This window comes from Rhineura floridana, chromosome 4 (genome assembly GCF_030035675.1).
Source record: "Rhineura floridana isolate rRhiFlo1 chromosome 4, rRhiFlo1.hap2, whole genome shotgun sequence".
Lineage (NCBI taxonomy): Eukaryota > Metazoa > Chordata > Lepidosauria > Squamata > Rhineuridae > Rhineura > Rhineura floridana.
In genome coordinates, this window is record NC_084483.1 from 152,273,983 (window position 1) to 152,299,870 (window position 25,888).

The 25,888-nt window shown below is 41.3% G+C and overlaps 1 protein-coding gene across 3 annotated transcripts in view; it reads right to left on the reverse strand.

Annotated features, from left to right (window-relative positions):
• Window positions 1-15,707, reverse strand: part of AARS2 (alanyl-tRNA synthetase 2, mitochondrial) — a 48,836-nt gene extending 33,129 nt beyond the window's left edge. Inside the window, exons 1-9 of one of the 3 annotated variants that reach the window (XM_061624869.1) lie at window positions 15,442-15,706; window positions 13,927-14,115; window positions 12,172-12,317; window positions 7,953-8,147; window positions 6,723-6,867; window positions 5,406-5,551; window positions 4,560-4,668; window positions 2,748-2,786; window positions 1,449-1,560 (exon numbers count right to left, since the gene is read on the reverse strand). In XM_061624869.1, the coding sequence (XP_061480853.1) occupies window positions 1,449-1,560; window positions 2,748-2,786; window positions 4,560-4,668; window positions 5,406-5,551; window positions 6,723-6,867; window positions 7,953-8,147; window positions 12,172-12,317; window positions 13,927-14,115; window positions 15,442-15,669 (1,309 nt within the window). In that variant the 5' untranslated portion in view covers window positions 15,670-15,706. Of the gene's footprint in view, window positions 1-1,448; window positions 1,561-2,747; window positions 2,787-4,559; window positions 4,669-5,405; window positions 5,552-6,722; window positions 6,868-7,952; window positions 8,148-12,171; window positions 12,318-13,926; window positions 14,116-15,441 lie in introns of all 3 variants that reach the window. The other 2 variants (XM_061624870.1, XM_061624871.1) reach the window with 2 other exon arrangements.
• Between the last annotated feature and the right edge of the window lie 10,181 nt (window positions 15,708-25,888).

The following is a 25,888-nucleotide window of genomic DNA, read 5'->3' on the forward strand; positions in this document are numbered from 1 at the left end:
GGGGCAGGTGGGCCTATATAAGCCCCGTGCCGCCTGTATCACGAGGGGGTGTTGGAGCAAACGGCACTGTGGGCTTGGGCAGGCTGGTGCCCACGGGTCCAATCATGCCTGGCGCCAGCCCTGACAATTACAACCACCAACAAGAACCAGCAACACCACCAATCACAAACAACATTCAGTCCAGTAAGAAGAAAACCAGTTGAATAACGCTAACCCAGCACTCTATAAAACACTTTGTTATGAGAAGGCAGTTTTAAATAAGAGAGGTTTTAGAGCCCACTTAAAAGCCTGTGATGATGGCCCCCTCAGTATTTCAAGTGGAACAGGGTTTCACAAACATAAGGTCACCACGAAGAAGGTCTGGAGAGATGGGGTCCATTAGGAGAGCATTTATCTCCACAAATGCAGTACAGAAGGAAATAATATTCAAGAAGTTTGGGAGAAAAAAATGCACCAATAATGAAGAGCTGCAGTCAGAGGTATTGGCTGCTTGTTTGCTAGTCTTAAAAATGTAAACAAAAGCCTTATTGGGATCAGACTAAGTTCTGTCCTAAAAGATCATCTTATATTCCCAACTGATCACTGCAGTCTGTGAGAGGGCTTCCTACAGATATCATCTCATCAGGAGGTCTGGTCTGCACAATATAGGAATCAGGCCTTTAGCATGGTGGCACCTACACTTTGGTATTCCCTCCTGTTATGTACAAGACAGGTGCTGCCTCTACTGTCTTTTTGGCATCTATTGAAGACCTTCTTTTTTCAGTAAGCCTTTTAAGTTCAGATTCTTATCCCAGCCTGTATCTGTATTGGACCTGCAATATTTTTTTAAATATATGAAATTGTTTTTATATTTGTTGTTGATGTTTTTTATTGTTAAATTGGTTAAAGATGTTTCACAGGGAGGCATCCATAAATGGAATAAATAAATAAAGTATCATCCAGCCCAGCAGTCTGCTACCAACAGCGGCAGTTAGAAGCTTCTTGGCATTCACAAGCAAGGTTTGAAGAGAGACAGACATTCCATATTATTTGTCCTTAGCAAGAGGTATTCAGATGTATACTGCCTCTGCATGAAGAGGTCTCATTTAGTTAACATGGGAAATACCCATTGGGATGTGTCCAACAAAGCCATCTAAGCTAGTGGCTTAATAAAGCCATGTTGAAACAAAATGAATCATTGCCCTTCACAATTCTTAATACTTAAGTAGGAGACGGGAAGGAGCATGTCTGGAACTGGAAGATCAATAGAAATCAGTGCCACTGTTCTATTGCTGAACAAGTAAGCTGTACCTTCAGTTACATTGTATGTGTTTAATGCCAAGGACAAAAAGGACAGGGCAACTCAAAATCCAGGCAACTTAAAACTTGGAACAGATTGCAAGTGATATCTCTATCTGACTGAATTTTCATCTCTCTTTCAGCCATTAAAAGGAAGGAAAAAAACTTGCCTGGGAAAACTTTGGAATTATCCATGTGCTGGAGTGTTCTGTTTATAATATGGCGCCCCCGCAAGAGGGAAGAGAGAAATGCATCTTCATTCTCATTTATAATATTCATAACCTGTAGGGAGATCAGAGCCAGATTCAGAATGGGGGCAGTTAATCCAAATATTCCAGAGAAGATCTACATGAGAGACTGAAGTAGGCCACAAGTGTTAAAAAGAGGAAAAGAAAAGGCAAATATAACAGATGACAAACTATTAATTAGGTTTCACAAATGACAGTGCAGGTTCCTTCTATTGCCCCAAGTATGTAAAAAAAAATCATTCATTGTTAAAGTGTGGTCATGTCTCACTTGCTTAGACCACTTTCGTTTATGCAGCCCTATGATCCAAATGGACTGGAAAAAAGCAGAGTAGGTAATAAGGTATATGTTGCTCTTTTGGAGTCATTCAGTGACAAGGTGTCAGATTTTGGAACGGGCCAGAAATCCGAATTATTGAACATTTAGTATGTGTGGGAAGAATCCAACACATGAGGATAGGCAACACCAGATAAAGAAATAAATGCACTGTGTGTGTGTGTGTGTGCGCGTGCATGCACTGAATCAGAATAAAAAACAATGTAGATTGGAGTGGGGAACCTGTGCCCCCCTGCAGATGATGCTGGACTTCAGTTCCCATCAGCCCCAGCCAGAATGCCCAATCATCAGGGCTTATGAAGACTGTAGTCCAAGAACATCTGGAGAGCCACAGGTTTCTCCACCTACCTGCTGTAGGTTGAGGGTTTTTTAAAAATAAATCTGAGTGGTTGAAAAGAGGTTTCAAATGCAGCTCTGCTAAATGTGTCTGTAAATACTTTATTTTGATTATTTATATGAACACTAGAATTTCTAATATTACATTGGAATGTAGGAGAAAAGGCTTCTATTTTGGAAGAAATCTTAATTGTACAGAATATTAACACATATCTGAGTTTTACCTGCATCTAATCAGCTTTAGTAAGCATGGTCAATTTCAGCAAGAAGCAAACTGCAGAGCCAGCTTTTAAACTGCACATGGAAATTTTCTAACACGCACCTACTCAATTTGGGAAATTCACATCCATATCTAGCTGCTCTCCTCAATTAGATTCTTCCAAGTGGGAAGTAGGAAATAATCCTCTCTTTAACTAGCGCTGGAATCTGCTGTGCAGCATGTTCAACAAGACTGAATTAGTAAGGAAACAGATGAGGTTTCTGTACTTCATGCAACCTGCAAAAACTAGTGATTAGACACAACATTCAATCAACCAGTTCCAGCTGCTCACCGTGTCTGTGTCCTTCCTTAGCTCTGGATAGGCATCTCCCTGCAAAGGAAGAATCACAAACCATCAGGTGCAAACCTTTTGGCCCCAATCCCCACAAATCCTCCACATCCACTGCAGAGCACACAGCTTTATTCAGCTTTAAACAGTGCCAGGAACTATTCTGGACAAGTTGGATATTGGAAAGTGACCATTTAAGCTTTGGTGCACACAGCAATCACTCAAGGTCTTTCATCCCACATACCTTTCAAAGCTTTTTCTTTTACAAAACTGTTTCATGTAAGAGTGGCTGTTATTCAGTCAAGAAACAAGTGAAACTCTGCAAACATAGCCCTGCAAGCTTCCTTCTTCCAAATCTCCTGACCAAACAACCCCTGGGGTATACTTCTCTGACATGCAGCATTTTGTGGATTTTGCAGTGACTCTAAGCAGCAGATGCTCCGTGATACCCCTAAGTGGACCAGTAGCAGAACTGCTGCACTAATTGATGTTTATCCTCATATGGAGACTTCCTCTTGGACTGCCTTCGATGACGCTCTAGTTCTCACTTACACACAATCCCCTCCATTTTGCTATGCCTCTTAGCAACTCCAGCAAGAACTGAAGGGATAGCACGAGGAAAACATTGCAATTTTAAGGGTTATTTTTCTAGATAGGACTGTCATTCTTGAAATCATGAGAAACAAATTATGTAGCTCAGTAATGTGTCATTAGCATATCAGGCCCTAAAAGCGAGACAGCAGTTCCCCCCCCCCAATGTGAAGTAAATAAAGGATATCACAAGTACTGGATCTATCAGTGCCTCAGAATCTCCAGAGTTGCTGGAGGACCTGATTGCCTCAGCTGAGCATTACAAGACAGGCATATACATGTATTGATGGCTTCTGGATAAAGCTAAGATTGATTGACAGGTTCTTAGGGAGAAGTGGAACAGGGACCTAGAATGCCCAGGAAGGGGGAGACAGTGGAAAGCAGTTTTGGCTTCAGTGCGAGTAATTTTCCTGGACCTTAAATTGTGCTTAATCCAGGAGATTCCTGCCCCCCCCGTGTGTACTGGACCTCTCAATGCATCTTCACATCTTTAGTACATATGATATGGTCCTAACCAGTGATAAGCCAATTTTAGTCAGAGGTCCTCACAATCACTAATCTAGTGCTAGAGAAATTGTTGACATTTTCAGATGCTAAAGTAATGTTAAACTATATTCCGGTGTTATGAGACCTCATTGAGGGGCAATGGCATTAGATCCTGAGGGCACTGATGGTGGCCAAGCGACTGACCAGTGCAATATTGGAAAGAACATCTCTCACCCCCAATTGTGCAGTGATCAGAGGATTTGTTAACATTGGCAGGATATGAGCGGACAGCTTTTCACAGGCAGCATCAGGATGAAAAGTTCTCTGACATTTGGTCTACATCCACAGGCTTATTTGCATGAAATGAAATTCAGCAATGTGCTTGAGTTTCATCATTTAATGTGATTTGTCACATTTAAGAACTAGAGCAATAATATTTGACCTTCTCCCCTTTTCTTCCCCTTACTGTTAGTGTCTCTGTATGTGTACCAGTGTGTGTGGATGAACGGTGTATATGAGTATCTGTCTGTTGGTCACAACACAGTGATTCTCTTTCTTTGTTATATAAAAATGTTGTTTGACATTGAATAAAACCCTTTTTAGAAAGTATTGGATGCATCACTGCAAGGAACTGGTTGCTCATTCTGTTACCAGATATGGACTTTTGGTCTAGGCATTCAGCAGAGAAACTGCTATGATGTTTGGATGAGAACTTAGCTATGGGAAAATTTTCAGTACCAGAATTTCTACCACAACAGGAACCAAGCTTGCCAGGAACCCAGGCACAGCACGGAGAACTTCGGAGCAAAAACGCACAGCCCTGCGCAAGATGTGACGAAGAACAAGCCTGCAGGCAGGAGACATTTCCAAAAAAAGTTAGTGTTCTTGGCCCGGATGCTATTCACTTTTTCCAACCAGGTGGTGCAATTAGGTAGTATTAGACACTGGACTTAACAGTCTTATGCCCTCAACCCCATTCCTTTTCAGATGGTAAATGTGTATTCCCTTAGTTCAAAATGTGGTAAGCTAGCCCTGGTGCCTTTGGGGCAATCCTGCTCATTTTTGCTGAATGGGGCCCTGGACCTCTGCCACAAAGTAGAGTCCTGCCTTGATGGCACCACTGCTCCCAACATTCACAAACCCCACCAGTCTGATCCCCTTAATATTTATTCTTAAGATTCCCCATGAATCATCACTGATTATCATCCTGCATGCATCTCACACCTGTCACATCTATAATCAATTCCTCTGCATTTCTTCCACAACCTGTTTCCTGACAGCAGTCCAGATCGTAGTCTCTATGCCAGAAATGGGAAACCTTTCGCCCAACCAATGTTGTTGGACTTCAGCTCCCATCAGCATGCCATTGGTCAGGGATAATGGGGGACAGAGTCCAACAACATCTGGAGAGCCAAAGGCTCCTCACGTGTACTCTAGGCCCATCTTAAGACCCTGCTTCTTCCCTCCAAAATCTTTTTCTCCCCCCAAAGCCTCCTCATCTTGCTCAAGTTTCCTTAAAAGCTCCCCTTAAGTTCAGTCACTTCTCTGTCCCAACCAGCCCTTGTTATTTTGCTTCATCCTTACTCGGCACCAGACATGCCTGGGTAAACACCATCGGCAATGCATACGGACAAGGTGCGCACATGATCTGCCACCACTCTGTAGGCCATGTTCACACCCCCAGGGTCAGCCTCTCCAACCAAGCCCTGATAGCTGGGCCCGCCACAGCCCTGCAAGAAAAAAATAGAAATATTTAGGAAACATGAATAGGGGAGTCAGAAAGAAAAGTTTGTAATAAACACTGCAGATGTTTCCTTTAAATGGCCCAAACGGTCACAATTTTTCCTTAAACATTTCTGTTTAAAGTTCTCTAAATATTCTTTAAGAGGATAGGACAAAACTCTTTCAGTAAATTAAGTAATGGGTTTCTCTCTATCAGCCTTGGAAATAATTTGTAACCCCCCACATACACCTGCTCCTCTATCCTTCCCTCCTCTTTGTACACAAGTCCATTTGTCTCTCTGAAAAGAACATGGGGTAGGGGGTAAAATGGTGCCATGCCTGTATCTCTTGGCCCTTTATGGTTGCACTCGTATACCCACTTACCCAAACTCACTGGGAATTACTTCGGAGCAGACATGTTTAGAAACATGCTATAAAGCTTGAAAACATAGTTCTACCTCCACTGTCAGAGGTAGGATGCTCTGAATACCAGTTGCTGGAAATCACAAGTGGGGAGAGTGCTACTGCACTCAGTTCCCGCTTGCGTGCTTCCTATGAGCTGTGAGAACAGGATGCTGGACTAGGTGAGCCATTGGACTGATCCAGCAATGCTCTTCTTGCGTTCTTATGTGGTTATACTTGGGAAAGTGCTAGGGAACTCATTTCCAGGCACAGAAGAATGGCCAGGTATTACCGCAACTCTTGTTCAACCCTTGAAGGCTGCGCTTTTCCACCCAGAAAAGAAGTACCACAGTGCTGTCAGCGCTGCCCCTCTATGTTAAAAGGGCTGGCAAACTGTTATCACTGTCTCCTATGGCCTTTTTAGGGCTTCTGCCAGAAAAGCAGCTGCAACTGTTGTTATTCTCTCCTGAGGAATGAGCAGCCTGGTGTATCCCTAAAGAGACAGAGGTGTGTAGTTGGGTTTACCTGGGCTGGATGGCTTTTTCCAGCCAAATAAGGAACCATTAAAGTGACTCGGGACTCTCATCTCTCTGCTTAACCAGAAGCAGCTAATATTGCTTCTCATCTTTCTCTCTCTCTCTCTACAGAAAACTTCAAATCACGGTGCCAGCCACCATGAGAAGCCCATAGTGGTTAGGCCCAGGGAGTCAGTATGTAGCTTCTTCACATAGACCCTCTGAAGTTATAGTTGAACTTCCTCTGGCAACGGATCATCACCTTGTGGATGGCATCCAGGATAGGGGTGAAAAGATCTGTGTCATAATTGGAGCGCTTGTTCTGAAGAACTGTCATCAGCCGTTCCAGGCCCATTCCTGTGTCCACATGATGCTGAGGCAGTTGATGCAGACTCCCATCAGTCTCTCTGGCAATACACCAGTCAGTAACCGGGGGGGGGGGAGGAGATAGATATGAGTCAGAGGCAAATAGCTTACTCATTGAGCTGAAGCTGCGGATGGGAATGTAACACACAGTGAAGGAGGAGAAAAGTACATTATTTGGAAGCACCAGGAAAACCAATGAGAAGGGTAGATGAAGCTTAAAGAGAAGGATGCAGCAGAGGACAGAAAGAGAATCAACAGACTATGAAAGTGAGGCATCACAAAAAATCCTCTTTGCCTGTATCCTGCCAGGTGCTGGGAAAAGAGTTCAATTACTTTAGACAGCAGTAGAGGACCTCTGACCTGCTCTCAATTGCTTTGGACTACTTCCAAAATCAGCATGATTAGGAAAGGCCCCAAATTCAAAAGGAAGAATTTGGAGCGCACTCTAAGTACACTCCCAATTATCCCTTTGCAGCCGCAGCTTGAGTTTAAGCCAGGGCTGCAAAGGAGGAATCTTTGTAGTCATAGTTTGAATTATTTTTTATTATTGTTATTTCAAGCTGCTTTGCATGCAGAAGGTCCCAGGTTCAATCCCTGGCATCTCCAGGAAGAACTGGGAGAGACTATCTGAAATCCTGGAGAGCTGTTGCCAGTCAGTCAGTGTAGACAATACTGAGTTAGAGAAACCAGTAGTCCGACTCAGTGTAAGGCAGCTTCCTGTGTTCCTAAGCAGTAGCTGCAAAGGTAGAACTTTCCCTTGCAGCTATAGCATGAAGTTTAAATCACCTGACGACATATGACATCAGGTAATAGACAGGTGGGTGGCCCACTTGTCAAAATGGCCCATGAAGGGTTGGCCACTTCTGGATCTAGTCCTCTGGCTGGAACCCATTCCCCACTGCTATTGTAGAGTTGCCTTCCCCAAACTGGTGCCCTCCAGATGTTTTCGATTACAACTCCCATCAGACCCAGTCAGCATGGTCAACGGTCAAGAACGATGGGAGTTGTGGTCCAAAACACCTGGCACGAGGCTGGGGGAAGGCTCCTGTAGACTCTGAATAAGCCTCCGCCTAGGAAGTGAGGTTCTTGCAGAATCACAGAACCAAGCAATCCCATCATTTCTTACCTGCTATACTGCATGAAAACCAAATTCCAGATCTCCACCACATCAGGACTGCCCTGGTTCACCAGTGCTGCCGCATTCCTACCACCACCCACATGATCATAATGGATCTCTGTGCAGGGCCCACAGGGACCAGTATCACCCATCTCCCAGAAGTTCTCTTTCAACTGAAAAGGAAGCACGTGGCTGGGAAGCACACTGGAAAGCAAAAGGAGAACAGCTAATAAATCTAGGGCAATAAATCCACATTCTCCTTCCTTTCACCTGGTGCCTGGGTCTTTGAACTTTATAGTCAACAGGGGAGAAGACAGAAGAGGAAAGCTCTCTATGGTATGCTTGAGCAATTGCAGTACCAGTGTTAGCTTGGGTGTCATCATGCTCCTTCTCTACAACTGTGGCCTCCATCAGTAAGCAAGAAAAAGAATACTACAGAATATGGCATATGTTTCATTGCTAAAACCTAAGCAGTACTTGGACCTGGTCATAACTAACATGCTGGATTGTATTATTTATTGATATCCTATCCTTCCTCCCAAGGTATGGGGGGCAGCAAACATCAAAATGTTAAACAATGCAATTTAAAATAAAATAAAAACACTTTTAAAACATTTAGAACACTTAAAAGCAATCGACTTCCGGGAAGGGTGACTTCGCTTGTGCCTGCTTTTGGGACGGGCTCCCGCCTCAAAAGAAGCTTATTCAGATATAAATCAGTCAGAACATTTTTTTTTTTTTGACTGATGAAATTTCTCCCGGGCAGGGAGAAACGTAGAGATCAACCTCAAAAGCCTGTTTTTGTTGGGAGGACTGGATTTCATTAATTTATGAGATAAGGTCCAGCCAACAATGCCGGACGGACTTTCTAACAAGCTCTATCTGCTTAAGCGATACGTTTATCTTTTCTTTAAAGAGAGAACGGACTAACAGGCAAGCACCCTTCTTTCTATTATTTTTTTTTACTTGGTTTAAATTGTTACAGCAAAAGGAGATTTGTCAGATTGATCGGCTTTGGACAACTTCTGGGTGAGATATAACTCTTTTCTGTTATTCACGAAATTAACAGCTTATCTCTGTTTCTGTCGCAAAAAGCTGTCCTGGAAGTGCATTCTAAAGATAATAAACAGAAGAGGGATTTCTATTCCTGATTTCTATTCCGAGGAATATTATATTGTCTGGGACTATTCTCTTTTTGGTCTATTTTATTTTGACGAATCTGCTTCTTCACGACGCCACTAACTGTTTTGATGCTGGCAACTAAATTTGTTTTGCATTCTTGAACATAGAGAGATAAGGCAGGTTGCTCTGTTTATACTGTGATGTCATCAAGCCTGGAATATTAACCCAATTGTTGCTGAAATAAGAAGTGGTTCTTCTTTATTTTTATTTTGCTTTGTTTTCGTGGTTTTAAAAATGGCAATCAAGAAAGTGGCTGAGAATCTGGAAGTAACTATGTTTCAGAAAATAATGGATGAGATTGAGATAACGAAACAAACCCTGAGACAGGGTAGTAAGGAGCTGAAAATTGAACTGAGCAAAATGACGCAGGAGCTTAAAGAAATAGGGGATCCTGTGAGAGAGGAGAATGAGATCAGAGATGAGAAAAGAAAAAATAAAGGGAAGATACAAGCCCTGGAGATTGGAACAAATGTGGAATTGGAAAAAGATCTGGAGTTTATGGATTTTAGAAATAAAATCTACTGTTTGGAATTCAACGTTATCTCTGAAGAAATTAATGAAGATATTAGAGATAAAGTTATCAATGGCTTGGATAATCTTCTGGACTGGAATGATGTGATGGAGCTTGATATAGAGAAAATCTATGGAATTAACTGCAGCCATGTGACAATGGAAAAACTCTTAAGAGATGAGCCAGTGCATTTTGTAAAAAAGAAGAACACAGATATGACTTTACAACAGTATTTCAGCAACTTATTCAGAATGGATGGCAAGAAAATATTTGGGATAGAGGAAATTCCCATCAGACTCTTATTATATGACTATGGTTACAACAGCAAGATTATTATGGAATACTGATAATGGAAGATTGGACACTGAAATTACTGGACTTAACAGGACTATTGAAGATGGAAGATGGAACTAATAGGGATAATGGAATAATGGCTATTGAAATTATTGGACCTAACAGATTCTGATGAGATGGATTAATCGAAATGTTTATTTGGACTATGGTTATGACAATAAGATTATTATAATTATTAACGAGATGGATTAATTGACATGTTTATTTGGAGAAAAATTGATAGATATATTTCTTAAAGAATTGAAACCTCTCTTTGACTTTTTGTGGAAAGAATAAAGTAATGTTTATGAGATTTGATGATTAATTAAGATAACTACTGGAGGAAAGTGATTTTATAATATGATTTAAGAGACAGGATTGTTATATATTGTAGACCTATAACTGATTTGATATGTGACAAATGGGAAGTCAACATTTTATTTTTTTTGTTTAATCATTTTTGTTTTGTTTTGTTTTTTGTCTTTGAATGTTTTATGATTTTGTTTTCTATGTTTTATGAAAATTTGAATAAAAATTATTGTAAAAAAAAAAGAACACTTAAAAGCAATCACATAACCTCGGAGTTACTGATTTTAAGGTTGCCACAGCCGGTATCTACCAGCCATCAAATTCCTGGGTAAACAGGAATATTTTTAAATTTCTCCTAAAAGTCAATAATGAGAGAGACAGATGCATCTCACTAGGCAGGGCATTCCGCAAACAGAGAACTGTGATGTTCCTGTATTAATGTAAATATGGTAAGTGCTGTTTGTATAGAAGATATATGGTAAGTGGAGTGAAAGAGGAGGGGGGAGTAGATGAGCAGTAGAATGCTGGATGATTGGCTGAGCGTTTGAATGGCTAGGAATATAAATGGAAGAATGACAGTTGAATCTGGGTGGGTTGTTTTGGTGAATGTTGGGAGTTGGTGGATGTGAGAGGAAGAAGGTGTTTGGCAGTGGATGTCAGGAGAGTGTGGAGAAAGAGGGAGTGGGAGTTCTAGTTAATAATAAGACAAGTATCACAGGAATAGATGAAACCATATGCTTATGTACCATTATAAAAGTAATCTTGTTATTTCTGATATTTAATAAATACTATTTTGGTTTACCGAAGGCCTGATCCTTGGCTGGGGTTTTCACAGACCAGAAGGGAGGGCAAGGTAATTACCAAGGCTGAAGGGAAACAGTAACAAATGGTGGCAGCGGTGAAGAGAAGAATAATAACATTACAAGTATCCAGCGCAACCCAGAGTTATATGAGTTATCTATATAGATATTAAGGGGTTGGGAACAGCATAAGCAGGCAGTCACAAAAGTAACCAGATAGAGAGAGGCACAGGCAAAGTCTCTGGGAACATTGGTTATAGGACGTGACTGGTGGTGCTGCCTAGCAGAGGGATCTACTGAGATCTGTGCTAGAGCGGAGAGAGAAACCATAAAAAGGACAGTCCGGACTGGTGAAGTCCCTGGTGGTGCCTAGTGAAAGGTAGTAGCCACAAGCAGGTAGGAACCTGACAGGGAGAGCCAGGGAAGGGCGTCACAAGAACCACCACCAAGAAGGTCCTGTCAACACCAACTAGGCAGCAGCAACAGGGCTTTCTTTGTGCAATCTTTGCACATTCTAACATCTTTTTCTGTGCACCTCCCTCATGTTACGCATTGTAAGCCTTTGGTTAATGCCTTTAAATATATATATATATGTATGTATGTGTGTGTGTGTGTGTGTGTGTGTGTGCGCGCGCGCGTGCATGCGCGCGTGCATGCAGTGCTTAGTTTATTTTAAGCTCTATAAGCAAATCCACCATCAGGGAAGGGCTAAGTGTGACAGGAAATGTAAGCATAGGGACAATTCACATAGACAGAATTTTTGGCAAGGAAGGAGGAGTGACAGAGCGGTAACAAGGAGTGATGTAAAGATCCCCAACTGTATTAGGCAGAGACTGCAACTAAAGTTCTTGTTAGTTACCTAGCTTCTTGCAGAAACTGCATACACATTGTCAATAGCTTTTGTTGTAAAAATTAGAAACTTTTTTTTAAAAAATAAAGGTGTTATTTTGGATGCTCAGTTTAATGTCAGAATACACGCACATAGGATAAGGCATGACTACAAGGATAAGGCATGACTACAAACAGCTCTGGACAACATACAAATCAGATTTTTAACAATTATCTCTTTCGGCTTCTTTTCTCATTTACTTACCCCAGGGTGAGCCAAATTTCCCTGCTTTCTTCATCTGCACATAGACTATGAGAGGCATCTCCTCCAAAATAGGTGACATAGAGACGGTCCTTTGGGATTTCATAGACCTGTGTTAGGAGCTCCCATGCCATGTTACAAGCTTCTTCCTGAAAGCAAGGAAAGTAGCAGAATAATGGTAAATAACCAAATATTTGGATAAGAAAGAAGCTGCCTTAATGCAAGGAGAATGGACTCAATTTTAGTTGTATATCTTACATTCAAGGACAGTGTTGTGCAACGGACAGAGTGACTGAGATTTCCTCCAGCATTGATTCTTGTACTGCATGCATGGGGAACCTGTGGCCCTTCAGATGTTGCTGGACTACCACTCCCTTCGGCCATGGCCCTTGGCCATGATGGTTGGAGCTGACAGGAATTGGATTCCAACAACATCTGAAGAGTTACCACCACTGTTGTAACAGTTTTTGCAGTATGAAATTGTCTAGGAGCTGGCAGCAACTTCTTCCACTTCAGCAATGTTTGTTTGGCCCTGGTTTTACTCAGGTGTATTGGAAAAGGGCCTGCTGGAGCCATGGGATAGAATGGAAGAAATTCTGACCTATATTTTAGCAGTGGTTTGAAATGGAGAGTGCAAGAGCTGTTCTCCTCTTTTAGTACTTATATGCAAGACTGGATAGATTTATGGTGATTAACAGGTCTTACATTGCCAGGAAGACTAACTGATAAGGACGAAAGAAGAAGAAACAGGCCCATTAAGCAACATAGGACTTCAGAGTCTTTGCCCTGATAAGACACACTGGCCTTGTTAACTTCCCAATTAAAAAGGAAACAAAGACAAAATTATAAAATCTTGCTTTGGTCATTAATTAACACACAGCTGAAAACAGATGCTTTACAGTCAGCCGCACCTTCCTGCTTCTCTTCTCCATCTCTTATGTTATCTTTCTAAGATCTAATTTCAAACATGCAGAAATAGCATGTGGCACCATTTCACCTGAGTCTATACCACTTCAGATTGCTGGTAGGGAATCAGCATACCAAAATGTCGTGTATGTGAAAAGCCTAAGACAAATCTAGGTAAAAAATTTCTCTCACACACAATAGTTTCCCACATACTACACAGTACTGAGCTAGATAGGCCAATGGTCTGATCTGGTAGCTCAGTGGCAGAGCATCTGCCTTGACTGCTGAAGGACCCAGGTTCAATCCCAGGGAGGGCTGGGAGAGAATTCTGCCTGAAACCACGAAGAGCTGCTGCCATTCAGTGCAGATGATACCATTGGTCTGACTTGGTATAAAGCAGTGCCCTATGTTCCTCATAAATGCAGGCTGGCATTTACATAGGGGAACAGAGAGCACAAGTCTCATTTCTGCATGTTTAAATCAGTTCTAAAGGATTTGTGGATTAAAAACAAAACATCATCACAGAGAGTTTGTCTTTCTAGTATTACAACACATTAAAAATACAAAACAGGAAGACCTGTTGTGGCTCCCCATTTGTGGAATGCTCTCTCCAGCAAGGTTCGCCTGGCACCTTTCTTGACTAATCTTTTTTCCCATGCATTTGATAGAATGAGATTATGTTGTTGTTGTTATTAACGTGCTGCCAAGTTTCCTGTGGCTGTTATAAAGGTTGTCTGTTTTATGGCATTATTTACATTTTTTTAATGTGATGTAAGGTGCTTGGAGACCTTCGGATAACAATTGACTAAATAAATAAATAGTTTTTAAAGAAAACATAGCTTCATCTCTTACTTTGAAGTAATCGCCAAAGGACCAGTTCCCTAGCATTTCAAAAAACGTATGATGATAAACGTCTCGGCCCACATCCTCCAAATCATTGTGCTTCCCACCTGCACGCACACATTTCTGGCTGTTCACCACCCGCCGGTAACGTGCCAACTCACTGCGGGGATCTGCTGAGCCCAGGAAAATGGGTTTGAACTGGAAATTTAAGAAGGAACACAAAGCAAATTTCACACTCAACATAACTGCAGCTGGGATTATAGGGGAATAGAGGATATAAAGCTATTATAGCCTGCCAGTGAACTAGTGAGCCCAATTTAAGGTGTTAGTACTAGTATACAAAGCCCTGAACACCTTGGGACCTAAGTAAATGAAAGAGCTGACCTGGGCTTTGAGAATGGCAAGAGGCATCCTGCTTGTGGTCCCCAATAAGCTTGGCCCACAAGGTGGTGACACAAGACAGAGCCTTTACAAAGGTGGCATCCATGGAACTCTCTCCTGCTGGAGATCTGCTTGTCTCCCATACTGTTTACTTTCAGCTGAAAACTTAAAACAGCTTTTTCTCTAAATCTTTGGCACATTGGTGGTAGAGAGCTTTTATGGTTCAGTTGTTGTTGCTGCTGCTCTGTATTTTACTGTTGGGCTGTATTTTATTGTATGTTGCTTTTAATTATTAATTAATGATTATTTTATTTGTATGGTTATTACCTGTCCTCGGCTCCTTCGAAAGGAAGTAGCTTAAGACCATTGATTTAAAGGGGTTTACTCACAGTATTATTTATGTGGGTATCATCTAATATATTGCCTTCCTCTAAATAAGAAATGAGCAAAAAGGGAGTGTTTTGCCTGAGACTTTCCCAACAAGCAGAAATTGTAGCTTTGCTTTACGCTGCTTAACACATATATTTGGCTCAACATGTACACATGAGCATGCATGCAAAATGAACTGTGACAGACATCGCTTTACTTTATAATATATAGCACAGGCTCCTGCTGGGAGGAAGGGCAGGATATAAATCAAATAATAATAATAATAATAATAATAAAACAAATATTGCTATCATCTATATGAGGGCTTCCTGTTATATACTGTCAGTATGCTAAGATACCAACTGTGTACATGCAGAAAGGCATTGTTGGTGGCTGCCTCACAGCTTTAGAAGCTATGTTTCCAAAGTATGTTTTGGAAGTGTTCTAAGACATCTTATCTAACTGGAATTTAGCGACACAGTTAATGCTGACAGGACTCAGGTTATAACAGCTCGGATTTTAAACCTTGATGTTTCATTTTTAATCTGTGATGTTCATTTTAGTTTAAATCACTTCTGGACGGAATGGGTGCCGTGGATTGTTATCACGCTTCAGGTGCTAATTGGCTTTCTGATGCCTGAATATTTGTTATCATTTACTGTTTTCGTTAATGTTAATTAACTGTTAACAAGGCATCTCCCCAGGCAGGCAAGGCAGCAGTAAGAATCGTTCTGCAGTGTCTGTTCTTCCGCCGAACCCTTTTCTAAATCGTACCTGATTCATGCCCGCGTTCACGAAGAGGAGCCCGGGATCACCTAGCGGCCGCACAGGAGCCGACGGCACCACTTGGTGCCCGTACCGCTCCTTGAAGAACTGAAGAAAAGCCTGACGCGCTCGCCCAGAGGACAGGGAAGCGGTACAACGAGGTCGACGAGAGGTGCAAAACCAACCGGGGGACACCCGGAGAAGGTGCTTCACGGAACCCTTGCCTGCCGCCGCCATCTTAACTATGGGCGGAATTCCGGGAGTCGCGACTTAATAATTAGAAGCGGGGAACGGCCTATAGAACGAGAGGCCTCCTCGTTGCAGAGGATGGTGGGATTGTGACATTGTGACGGTCGGTCCTAGCCTATTAGAAACGCATGGACAGTTTCTGCTACGGGATTTGTAGTCCAAGCCAAACAATTTTCTCATGTCCAGGGCTGGGGTGGGTTTTTTTTTCCTCCCCGCCTACTCTTGTAGTAGAGCAAGTCTGGTTGTACCAATGACTTTAAATCTAGCGACAATATCCAAAATCTGCGTGGGCTTAAACAGTGTTGGAACTAGACTCGGGTACGAATTCTGGCTCGGGCCGTGAAGCTACTGGGTGACCTTCCTTTGTGCAGGCCGCACCTTCTCTTGCTAACCTGCTACCCCTGGAACTTCTTAGTGCTCAGGAAACGGAGAACGTGCGACACCGTTTATTTCCACCACCACCACCCCCAAAAAATACTAGGTCACTTTGAACATCCACTTTCCAGGTGAAATGTGCTAATCAAAACATTCGTCCAAATGGCAGACAAACTCGTATCAGATATCAGTTCAATGCACACACAGCGGCGGTGTATATTTTTGCAAATAAGATATGTCTAGATAGGGTAATAGCAATGTAATGCTGGAGCAAACGTAATTGCTGCTGTTATGATTAACATCACATTCCAGTAAACAAAAGAAGTGCTGCAGCATATCTCTCTGCTGTGTTGTATAACAGCATCAATTTATTTTTTACTTGTCAGTCCACTGAGATAAGGTCTTTACGGGTGCAAACCCATACATACACACTAACTGCAGAATAAACCTTATTGACTATAGTGGGACTTAGAATGAGTAGACATGCATATGGCTGCGCTGCACATCAGTGTGTGATGTAGTGCAGTGGTTCTCAGACTTTTTCTCCTCATGACCGCTTGAAAATCGTTGAAGGTCTTGGTGGACCACTTAATGGGCTTTCTGTCTGTTGGAGCAAAACCTCCCTATCAGTTTTCCGGAGACTTCTGAAAACCATCTTGTTCCAGAAAGCCTTTGGGAGGGACAACTGATTTTAGTCTGCTAATGTTATTTTACCTCTTTAGTCCCTTCACTACCACTCCCCTGTATATTTATATGTATATATTGTATTTTATGCATTTTAATTTAATGTTTTTGTGATCTTTATTGTGTACAATTTTATTATGTATGTGTTCGATTTTATTGTAAGCCACCCTGTGCCCTATTACAAGGTAGAAGGGCAAGATAGAAATATTTTAAATAAATAAAATAATAAATAAAAAATGTGATTGGCTATGCTAGATGCTGTATAGATTTTAATTGCACTTTTATTGCTTCTTTTCCTTCTTATTTAGTGTATTTTATTTTATTTAAATTCTATGGAGGAATTCTATGGAATTCAAATGTAGTACAATAAAAAACACTATATAAGAAAGAAAATAAAGTAAAAATTCAGTTGAAAATCAAGATGAATATTTAATACAATGGGCGTGTCATCTCCCATCTTCAACCACAAATCCACAGACACATCACAGATCATCTGAATGAAGCTCACAGACCTCTGGTGGTCCATGGATCACAGTTTGGGAACTCCTGATATACTGGTTAGAGTGTTGGACTAGGACCTGGGAGACCAGGGTTTAAATCCCCACTCAGCCATTAAGCTTACTGGGTGACTTTGGGCCTGTCACTGCCTCTCAGCCTAACCTACCTCACAGGGTTGCTGTGAGGATAAAATGGGCAAAGGGAAAGCCATATATGTAACCTTGAGCTCTTGGGAGAAAATATGGGATAGAAAAAAATAATAATAAACTCAGTTGTCTCTTTGGGTGGGATGTTGCCCTCTGTCGAAAGCAAAGGCTATGTTTATTTGAATAATCTGACTGTGTAGCCTTCATGACTCCAAACATTAAATCAAGATTGATACATTCACAACTAAAATATCAGCAACAAAAGGGAAGGGAAGACTTGCCTTCATCATGGACCGCTCATCTCCCATCCCCTTGCCCAGAGTGAGTTTGCTGCCTAGTAGGTGGTAGACAAATTACCACAAGGGATGACCATGAATGAGGGAGGAAATGCTGCCTGAATAATCCTGGCACCAGATGGACACACCACATTATGTCAGATACTACACTTGCCTGTGTTTCATAGGTAACTTCACAGTTGGTGCTGTAAAATTCAGTAATAGCAGTAAAACAGCAGTAGCAGTAAGGGTAATTGTGCAATACAAGTGATGTTTGTAGTTTGAGATGGAATGTGAATAGATCAGAGCAGGCATAAATGTATGACCCTTGCCACAAATGAGGAATGGTGGGGAATATTTATCTTACAAAAGCTATTTCAAGACAACCTCTGTATGCTCATAACATACCATATTTCCTGGTAATATATTACAAGAGTTTAAAGGAAGCTACTTTGGACCCTGTTGAGGGATGTTGTTGTTGTTGTTATGTGCCTTCAAGTTGATTATGACTTATGGCAACCCTATGAATCAGTGACCTCCAATAGCATTACTTTAGTCTTCTTGACGTTCAGCTGTAGTCCTGCTTTTGTGCTTTCCTCTTTAACTTTCATTAGCATTTTTTGCAAATCATTACTGGTTTCTGCTAAGAGTATGGTATTGTCTGCATATCTTAAATTATTGATATTTCTCCCTCCAATTTTCACACCTCCTTCATCTTGGCCCAATCCTGCTTTCTGTATGATATGTTCTGCGTATAGATTAAACAAATTAAACACCCCTGTCTCACACCCTTTCTGATTGGGAAACAATTGGTTTCTCCATATTCTGTCCTTACAGTAGCCTTTTGTCCAGAGTATAGGTTGCACATCAGGACAATCAGATGCTGTGGCACCCCCATTTCTTTTAAAGCATACCATAGTTTTTCATGATCTGCACATCATGTGTAAAACTTACAAGTAGGCATGTACCTGAGAGGCAGTGTATATTGCGAAATGGAAGCAGACACGACTTAAGTAAGAGATGCAACAGAATTCATGCTGACCTTAGGGATTTCTTGTTCCCTTTGATTATGGCCCATGAATCCAGCCCTAATATTGTAATGTGACATAATCCTTACAACAGAATGACTACTAGCAATATGAGATGTAGACCGCTACAGAGAAAATATGTGTTTTCTAGGAAGGGATAAGCACAAGTTGTATTTATCAGAACCAGACCCATCATTAGGTGAAGTAAGACAGCTGGCTCAGGAGGCAGAGGCGGGGGGGGGAGCAGCAATGAGATGTTGAGTTAGGGTGGCAACATATGTATTGCCAAAAATGTGTATGCATTGGGCGGGGGGATGTGTTAGATCTTCTTGTTGGATTGCAGCCCATGACAATTGGGCAATAGATGGGCATAGCGACCACCTTCCAATTATTGTAGAAATTAATGTTAACTCTGTGGAAGTCCATTTACCATATAGAACATTTAATAACAGTGAAATAGAAACAGGATTATCCAGAGTCAAGTGGATCCCTAAAATAGACTCCGCGATCCATGATCTATTGAACTCTCCGTCCATCTTGATAATCAAAGAGGAATTATTAGTTCCCCTCGCTGACACCGATCCGATTTCTACTTTTCAACAACTTATGTCAAGTATACAAGTAATCATGACCAAAAAATCACGCACCTGCAATACCACTCAGCGCGTAAAATCGAAGTCATGGTTTGATAGTGAATGTGTTGGGATTAAAAGACAAATGAAGGATACTTACCGGATGGCCATCGCCTCAGGGACTGCTGTCGATCTGCAAAAATATTGTGAAGAAAAAATATAAGTCTTTAATAAAAAAGAAAAAACAACAAGAAAGAAACATCATTTGGCAAAATTTACTCAATGCTGCAAAATTAAAAAACTCAAATACCTTTTGGCGTCTGGTAACACAGCATTGGCCAAAATCTCAATTCCAAAACGCTGCAAATGTCCCAGCTCATGTTTGGGAAAAATATTTTGCTAACCTCTTTTTGGATCGAACTATCTCAAATGTAGATCTCTACCCATTAAATGAGAACTTACAGGACTGGACCCCAGTCAACAAACAGGAAATCATTTACTTAATCTCCAAACTGAAATTGAATAAAGCTCCTGGACCGGATATTCCACCAGAAGTCTTTAAAGTTAATGCTAATTGGTGGACCCCTGTTCTTGCCTCGCTTTTTACGTACATCGATTCGTCCTTAATAATACCAAATAACTGGGGATTGGCCACAATTGTTCCTATCTATAAAAAAGGCCCCGCCAATGATCCGGCGAATTATAGACCGATCAGCCTAATAAATGTAATCAGTAAATTATATGCAGCCCATCTCCATATAAAATTAACTGATTGGCTTGATCAAAACAATATACTAGCAATCGAACAAGCGGGTTTTTGACCAAAAAGATCAATTTTTGATCACTTACTAATTCTTCACCATCTAATCGACAAATATGCGGGCAGGAAAAGAGGATCCTTTTATACGGCCTTTATAGACCTAAAAGCTGCGTTCGACTCAATATCCCGCCCTCATCTCTGGTCGAAGCTTAACAATTTGGGTTTGGATAGGCGTCTTATAGCCTTAATTCAAGGACTTTATAACAACACCTCACTCCAAATAAGGTGCAACATTAAAGGCCATTTGTCTAATTCCGTCTCAACAACAAGAGGAGTGAAACAAGGATGCATATTAGCTCCTATATTATTTAATATTTATATTAATGATATAGTCCATAATCTAGCTTCAACCTCTTCCCATCCACCCATCCTGGCCAAGAAAGCAAGAAACATTTTATTATATGCAGACGATGTAGCCTTGCTTTCTAGAACCCCTGTTGATCTGAAACGCCTCCTTGCCAAACTTGCAACCTACTGTTCCACAGAACTATTGACAATAAACTATCAGAAAACCAAAATAATAGCCTTTACTCGCAACAAAGCTAAACATTATTGGCAGATACACGGACACAGAATTGAGCAAGTTAATTCGCTAAAATATTTGGGCTATGTATTTCAAGCCTCAGGTAGTCATCAGCTTCACAACAAACTGATGATCTTGAATGCTCGGAGAACAATGAAAACACTTCTATCATTTTATTACTCCAAAGGGGGACAAGCTTTTCTGCCAGCAATTAAAATTTTTAATGCTAAAATATTACCGCACTTGACTTTTGGCTCCCAAGTAAATAAGAACCTAAAATTCACTGAGTTTGAAGCAACCCAAACCATTTTCTTAAGATTTGTTATGGCAATTCCCACATGTGTATCTAATAATATACTTAGATTGGAAGCTGGAGTTTACTCAATAGAAGTCAAGATATGGCAGTTAAGAATTAATACATGGCTAAAACTCATTTATAACCCCATCGGTCTTGCTCCGGACATCCTAAATGACAACTTTCATTCCACTTGGGCTGGACTAGTGACAGATAAAATATCTGAGATAGGTTTCTCCCCCCAAATTATCACTTTGATGGGATTTGAAGCAGGCTTAGTAAACATTCGTCAACGGTTGAAAGACATAGATTACCAACAGCAAGTTTCGGAAACGAAAAATCAAAGACACAATCCTAAATTTTGTATACCAATGACATATTTATCAAATATGTTATCAAATCTAGGATTGCCTAAATATCGCAAAGCCTTTTCACAGATCAGATTGAACGTTCTACCCTCGGCCGTTATGGATGGCAGACTAACTAAAACACCTTATAAAGATCGCATATGTATTTGTGGTGAAGAAGAAGTCGAGACCAATGCTCATGTATTGTTTCGCTGCCCATTTTACAAGACACCAAGGCAACAGCTAATCATTCCTCTTTTGTCTCCTTTTCCGTACTAATCAGAACATTTTTGGCTAGAACGTCTGTTAGGAGATACATCCTCGAAAATAACCACCATAGTAGCAAAATTTAGTGTGTTTGCTCAAAAGATAAGGTGTAATATTTTAAAAAGCTCTCCTAATTGAAATCCAAAACTTTAATTGGACTATTTATTACCTTACTAGCTCAGGAGAAGAATGGAACTCTGAAATCAAAATATGGTGCCAAATTTCAACGAACTCAACAAAGATATAAAATTAGGAAAATTTTATAACTATTTTAAATCTAAGTCCTATTTTATTAATTGTATTAAAATGTTATATATTAGTTGTTTTACATATTGGATGATCTGTTTTACTATGTTTTATGCTGACCCTAGGGTCGAATAAACGATTGATTGATTGATTGATTTAATAGATGGGCAAAGTCTTCAAGGGAGATAAGACACCTTCCTTGCTGAACCCAATATTTTAAAAAGTCCTTTGCTTTGGCCAAGAAAAAGGAAGGCTTAAGCAGACAGTATCAATACGCCCCCGTTCTTGCATTCAGATAAATTGAAACACTGCAGAACTTTGGATACAGAAATATGCAGGTGTATGTGTAATTTAAAGATGGTCATGAAGACCATTGAGGGGACTAAAAAGCCAGGCAGCGCCCGCGGGACTCGAACCACTGTTGCGATTTCTAGAATTGCTCTACGTTTGAAGGAACCGCTAGGCTAAGCTGGCTCGAAAGCAAAGCTGCGCTTGGAATGTACAAGAGACTACTCCGCAGGAAACCTCACTGTGCAAAGAATGGGACAAGTCTCCTCCCCTTCGCCAAACCCAACCATCTGTTTCCATCATTGTCTCTTTGCCGGTGCTGACGTAATGCTGACATACATCTAGAAAAATTAGACTGGCACATTGTTTGGTTTTTGGTGTGACGTGGCCCAACGTTTATGTGACACATTGCAAGCAAGTCATTGGATCACAAGGCTTCTGTGTGCAGCTGGATGCTGGATTTGTGCGGGTGGGGCTCCTGATGGGGAAATCTAAACAGGGTTATACACCTCCTGAGGCATGATTTGTACGGGGATTTTGTGTGTGTGTGTAATTCTGAACCAACCATTGTCAGAAAATGAAAGGAGCAGGAAAATCACTTCCACAGCATCATTTTAAAGCGCATTTTAACAATCTAGGGGCTCGAACGATATATACAACTACTATAACTTTTAAAAAAGGACCTGAGAGTTAATTGCACCAGCGGCACTAGGAAGAAACAATTAATCATTTTCTTGCTTTTTGGGATTGGGGTTACTGAATCAAAATTGTCCTCCATCCTCGTCTGCTTTCTGATCCTCCGGGGGAAAAAAACCGGGGGCTTCTGCAGGTGGGAAAAGCAGATGGAGAGGATCGATCAACGATATCGACAGTAGTCGATAACAAACAGCCTGCAGGGAAAAGAAACGAGGCTGCATGCAAACTATACATTTAAAGCACATATATTTTTCTCCAAAAAAATCCTGGGACTGCAGCTGATCCCCCACAGAACTACAATTCCCAGCAACCTTAATAAACTACAGTTACCAGGATTATTGGGGTGTGTGTGGTTTAAATGTATAGGCAGCCTGAGTTGTGTCAGTTCAGTTCAGCAGTTGAACTGGTGTGTCTGGAGCTCCTATCATGCTGCTAGTTCGAGCGTGTATGAATTGTGCTGGTAATCAGGCTGCAGCTCACAAAATAAAAATTCCTCTCGGGTAGTCTAAGCTAGTAGAATCTGCGAATAAATAGTGTGTGGGTGTCATATAGAGGGAACACTAGCCACCTACAGCTAAGCATTTCCATTGGCCACAACTGAAGGGGTAACAGGTTGGTCTGCCAATCACTTATGAAATCTGACTGAAGCCGAATTAAAAAAAAACAAATGCACTTCAGCTGCTCCAACTGAGTTTTATTTCTAAAAAGGGGGAGAGTTTGACTAGCATTGTGTGCCCCCAGTTTTCAGAAAAGAGGATGAAGAGGCAGGGAGCAGGCATAACGGTTTGTGTGTCTCTACCCCAAGGCTGCATACACACCATACATTCAAAGCACATTTTTCCTCCCAAAGAATCCTAGGAACTGTAGCTTACCCCTAAGAAGGCTGCAGTTCCCAGAAGCTTTAACAAACTATAGTTTCCAGGTTTATTGTGGCAGGGGGAAAGTGCTCTATAAATTTTTAAATATATATATAGTGTGTAGACAGCCTGAGGGGTCAGCTGTCAGTTCAGCAGTTGAACTGCTGTGTGTTAAGCTTGTATCATACTGCTGGTGCTAGTGTGTATGAACTGTTGTGCTGGTGTTTAGGCTACAATTCAGAAAACAATTCTTCCCATCTAAAGCTGCTGGAGCCTCAGAATAAATAAAGTGTGTAAAAACCATCTTTATACTTTTTCTAGGTTTACAAAGATGTAAAAGAATCCTATAGAGTGACTATACAAAACTACAAATGGCATCCTCTTGTTACATCAAGAGGAAATGGTAGTGGGGACGCATGAGAGGGCCTTCTCGGTGGCTGGCCCTAGGCTTTGGAATTCCCTTCCTAGGGAGGTAAGAATGACCCCCTCTTTGCAGTCCTTCCACCGACGAGCAAAGACCTTCCTATTCCAACAAGCCTTTGGAATTGAAGGCTAAGGATAGGGCGTGAAGCGTGCTGCATTGCTAATGTCTATTATATCATTTTTAAACTGGTCTGAACTCTTTTAGCTGTATGTGTGTATGGTTTTAATATTGGAAATGGTTTAATCTTATTTTAATGTAGACTTTGTATGTTTTTAATTATATGTATTTTTTATCTGGAAGCTGCCATGAGTTCCAGTTTTGGAAAAATGGCGGGGTATAAATAAAGATAATAAAGTTAAAGATAATAATAATAATAATAATAATAATAATAGAAGTGTAGGGACAATGGAATTGTTATTGATCACAAGCTGAATATGAGCCAACAGTGAGATGTGGCTGCAAAAAAGGCAAACGCTTTTTTAGGCTGCATTAATAGAAGTATCGTTTCCAAATCATGTGAAGTATTAGTTCCCCTCTATTCAGCACTGGTTAGGCCTCATCTTGAGTACTGCATCCAGTTTTGGAAACTGCACTTTAAGAAGGATGCAGACAAAACTGGAACAGGTTCAGAGGAGGGTAACAAGGATGATCAGGGGACTTAAAACAAAGCCCTATGAAGAGAGACTGAAAAACTGGGCGTGTTTAGCCTTTGAGAAGAGATATGATAGCACTCTTCAAGTACTGGAAAGGTTGTCACACTGAGGATCTCTTCTCTGTCATCTCAGGGTGCAGAATGTGGAATAGTTGGACATGATGGCTTTATAGGCCCCTTCCAACTCTACTATTCTACAATTGTGCGACAACTGAGATTTACAACAAAACGTTACAATGTATCCCCATCCCTCATGAGCACTACTGTACAAGGCTCCAGGCAAACTGTAACAGCTTGTAATGATATTAAGTCCTCTGGGAATAGAGAGGGCTACAACAATGTTAAAATACAACAAAACCAATTTAAAAGCAACCTTCCAAAATAGGGTGGGCCCTAAAGATACATTTTCTCAGGCATCAAAGGTCAAGGAACAGAGGTGTATCTTCAGCATTCGCCTAAAACTGCACAGAGAAGTTGCCAGGTGCACCTTGGTGGGGAGGGAGTTCCACAGCTTAGGGGCTCCCATGGAGAATGCCCTCTCCCAGGCCGCAACCCCCTTAGCTTCCGAGGGTGGTGGAACTACCAAAAGGGCCCCCTCTGCTGATCTCAACACCCGAGAGGGTCTGTAGGGAAGGAGGTAGTCTTTCAGATAGTTGGGACCTAAATCATTTAGGGCAGTAGTTCCCAACCTTTATGAGTATGGGACCCTCTCTGTAACCTCCAAAAATTTTGTGGCCCCTACATGCTAATTGTTGCTTCTCCTGCTTCTCCTGCTGCTACTCTGGCCATCACTACGATTTGCATGCAGGTGGAGAAACAGAGGCAGAAAAAGATGCCTGGCAGGAAATTAAAGCCCAATAAATGCATAATAAATTTAAATACATGGATCACACAAGGCTATAGACAAAATCAAAATAAGAGCAAGCTTAAGTGGGAGCAGGCGAGTGCAAGTGGGCACAGAGAGAAGAAAAAGGAAAGAATAATGCAAAGGGCCTCCTCTTCGGATGTACACCTTAACGTGGTGAGGGGGGTTGAGTGTGTTGAAGAAGCTGAGAGCAATGCCATCAGGAGTCTAGACCAAGAGGCTAGACTCCTAGCAGGGGCACCCAAGGCGGAATGGTCAAAGCTGAAACACCAGACTAAGATGCATCCAAACTCAGAGGAAGGCAATGGTAAACCACCTCTGAACATCTCTTACCACGAAAACCCTATGA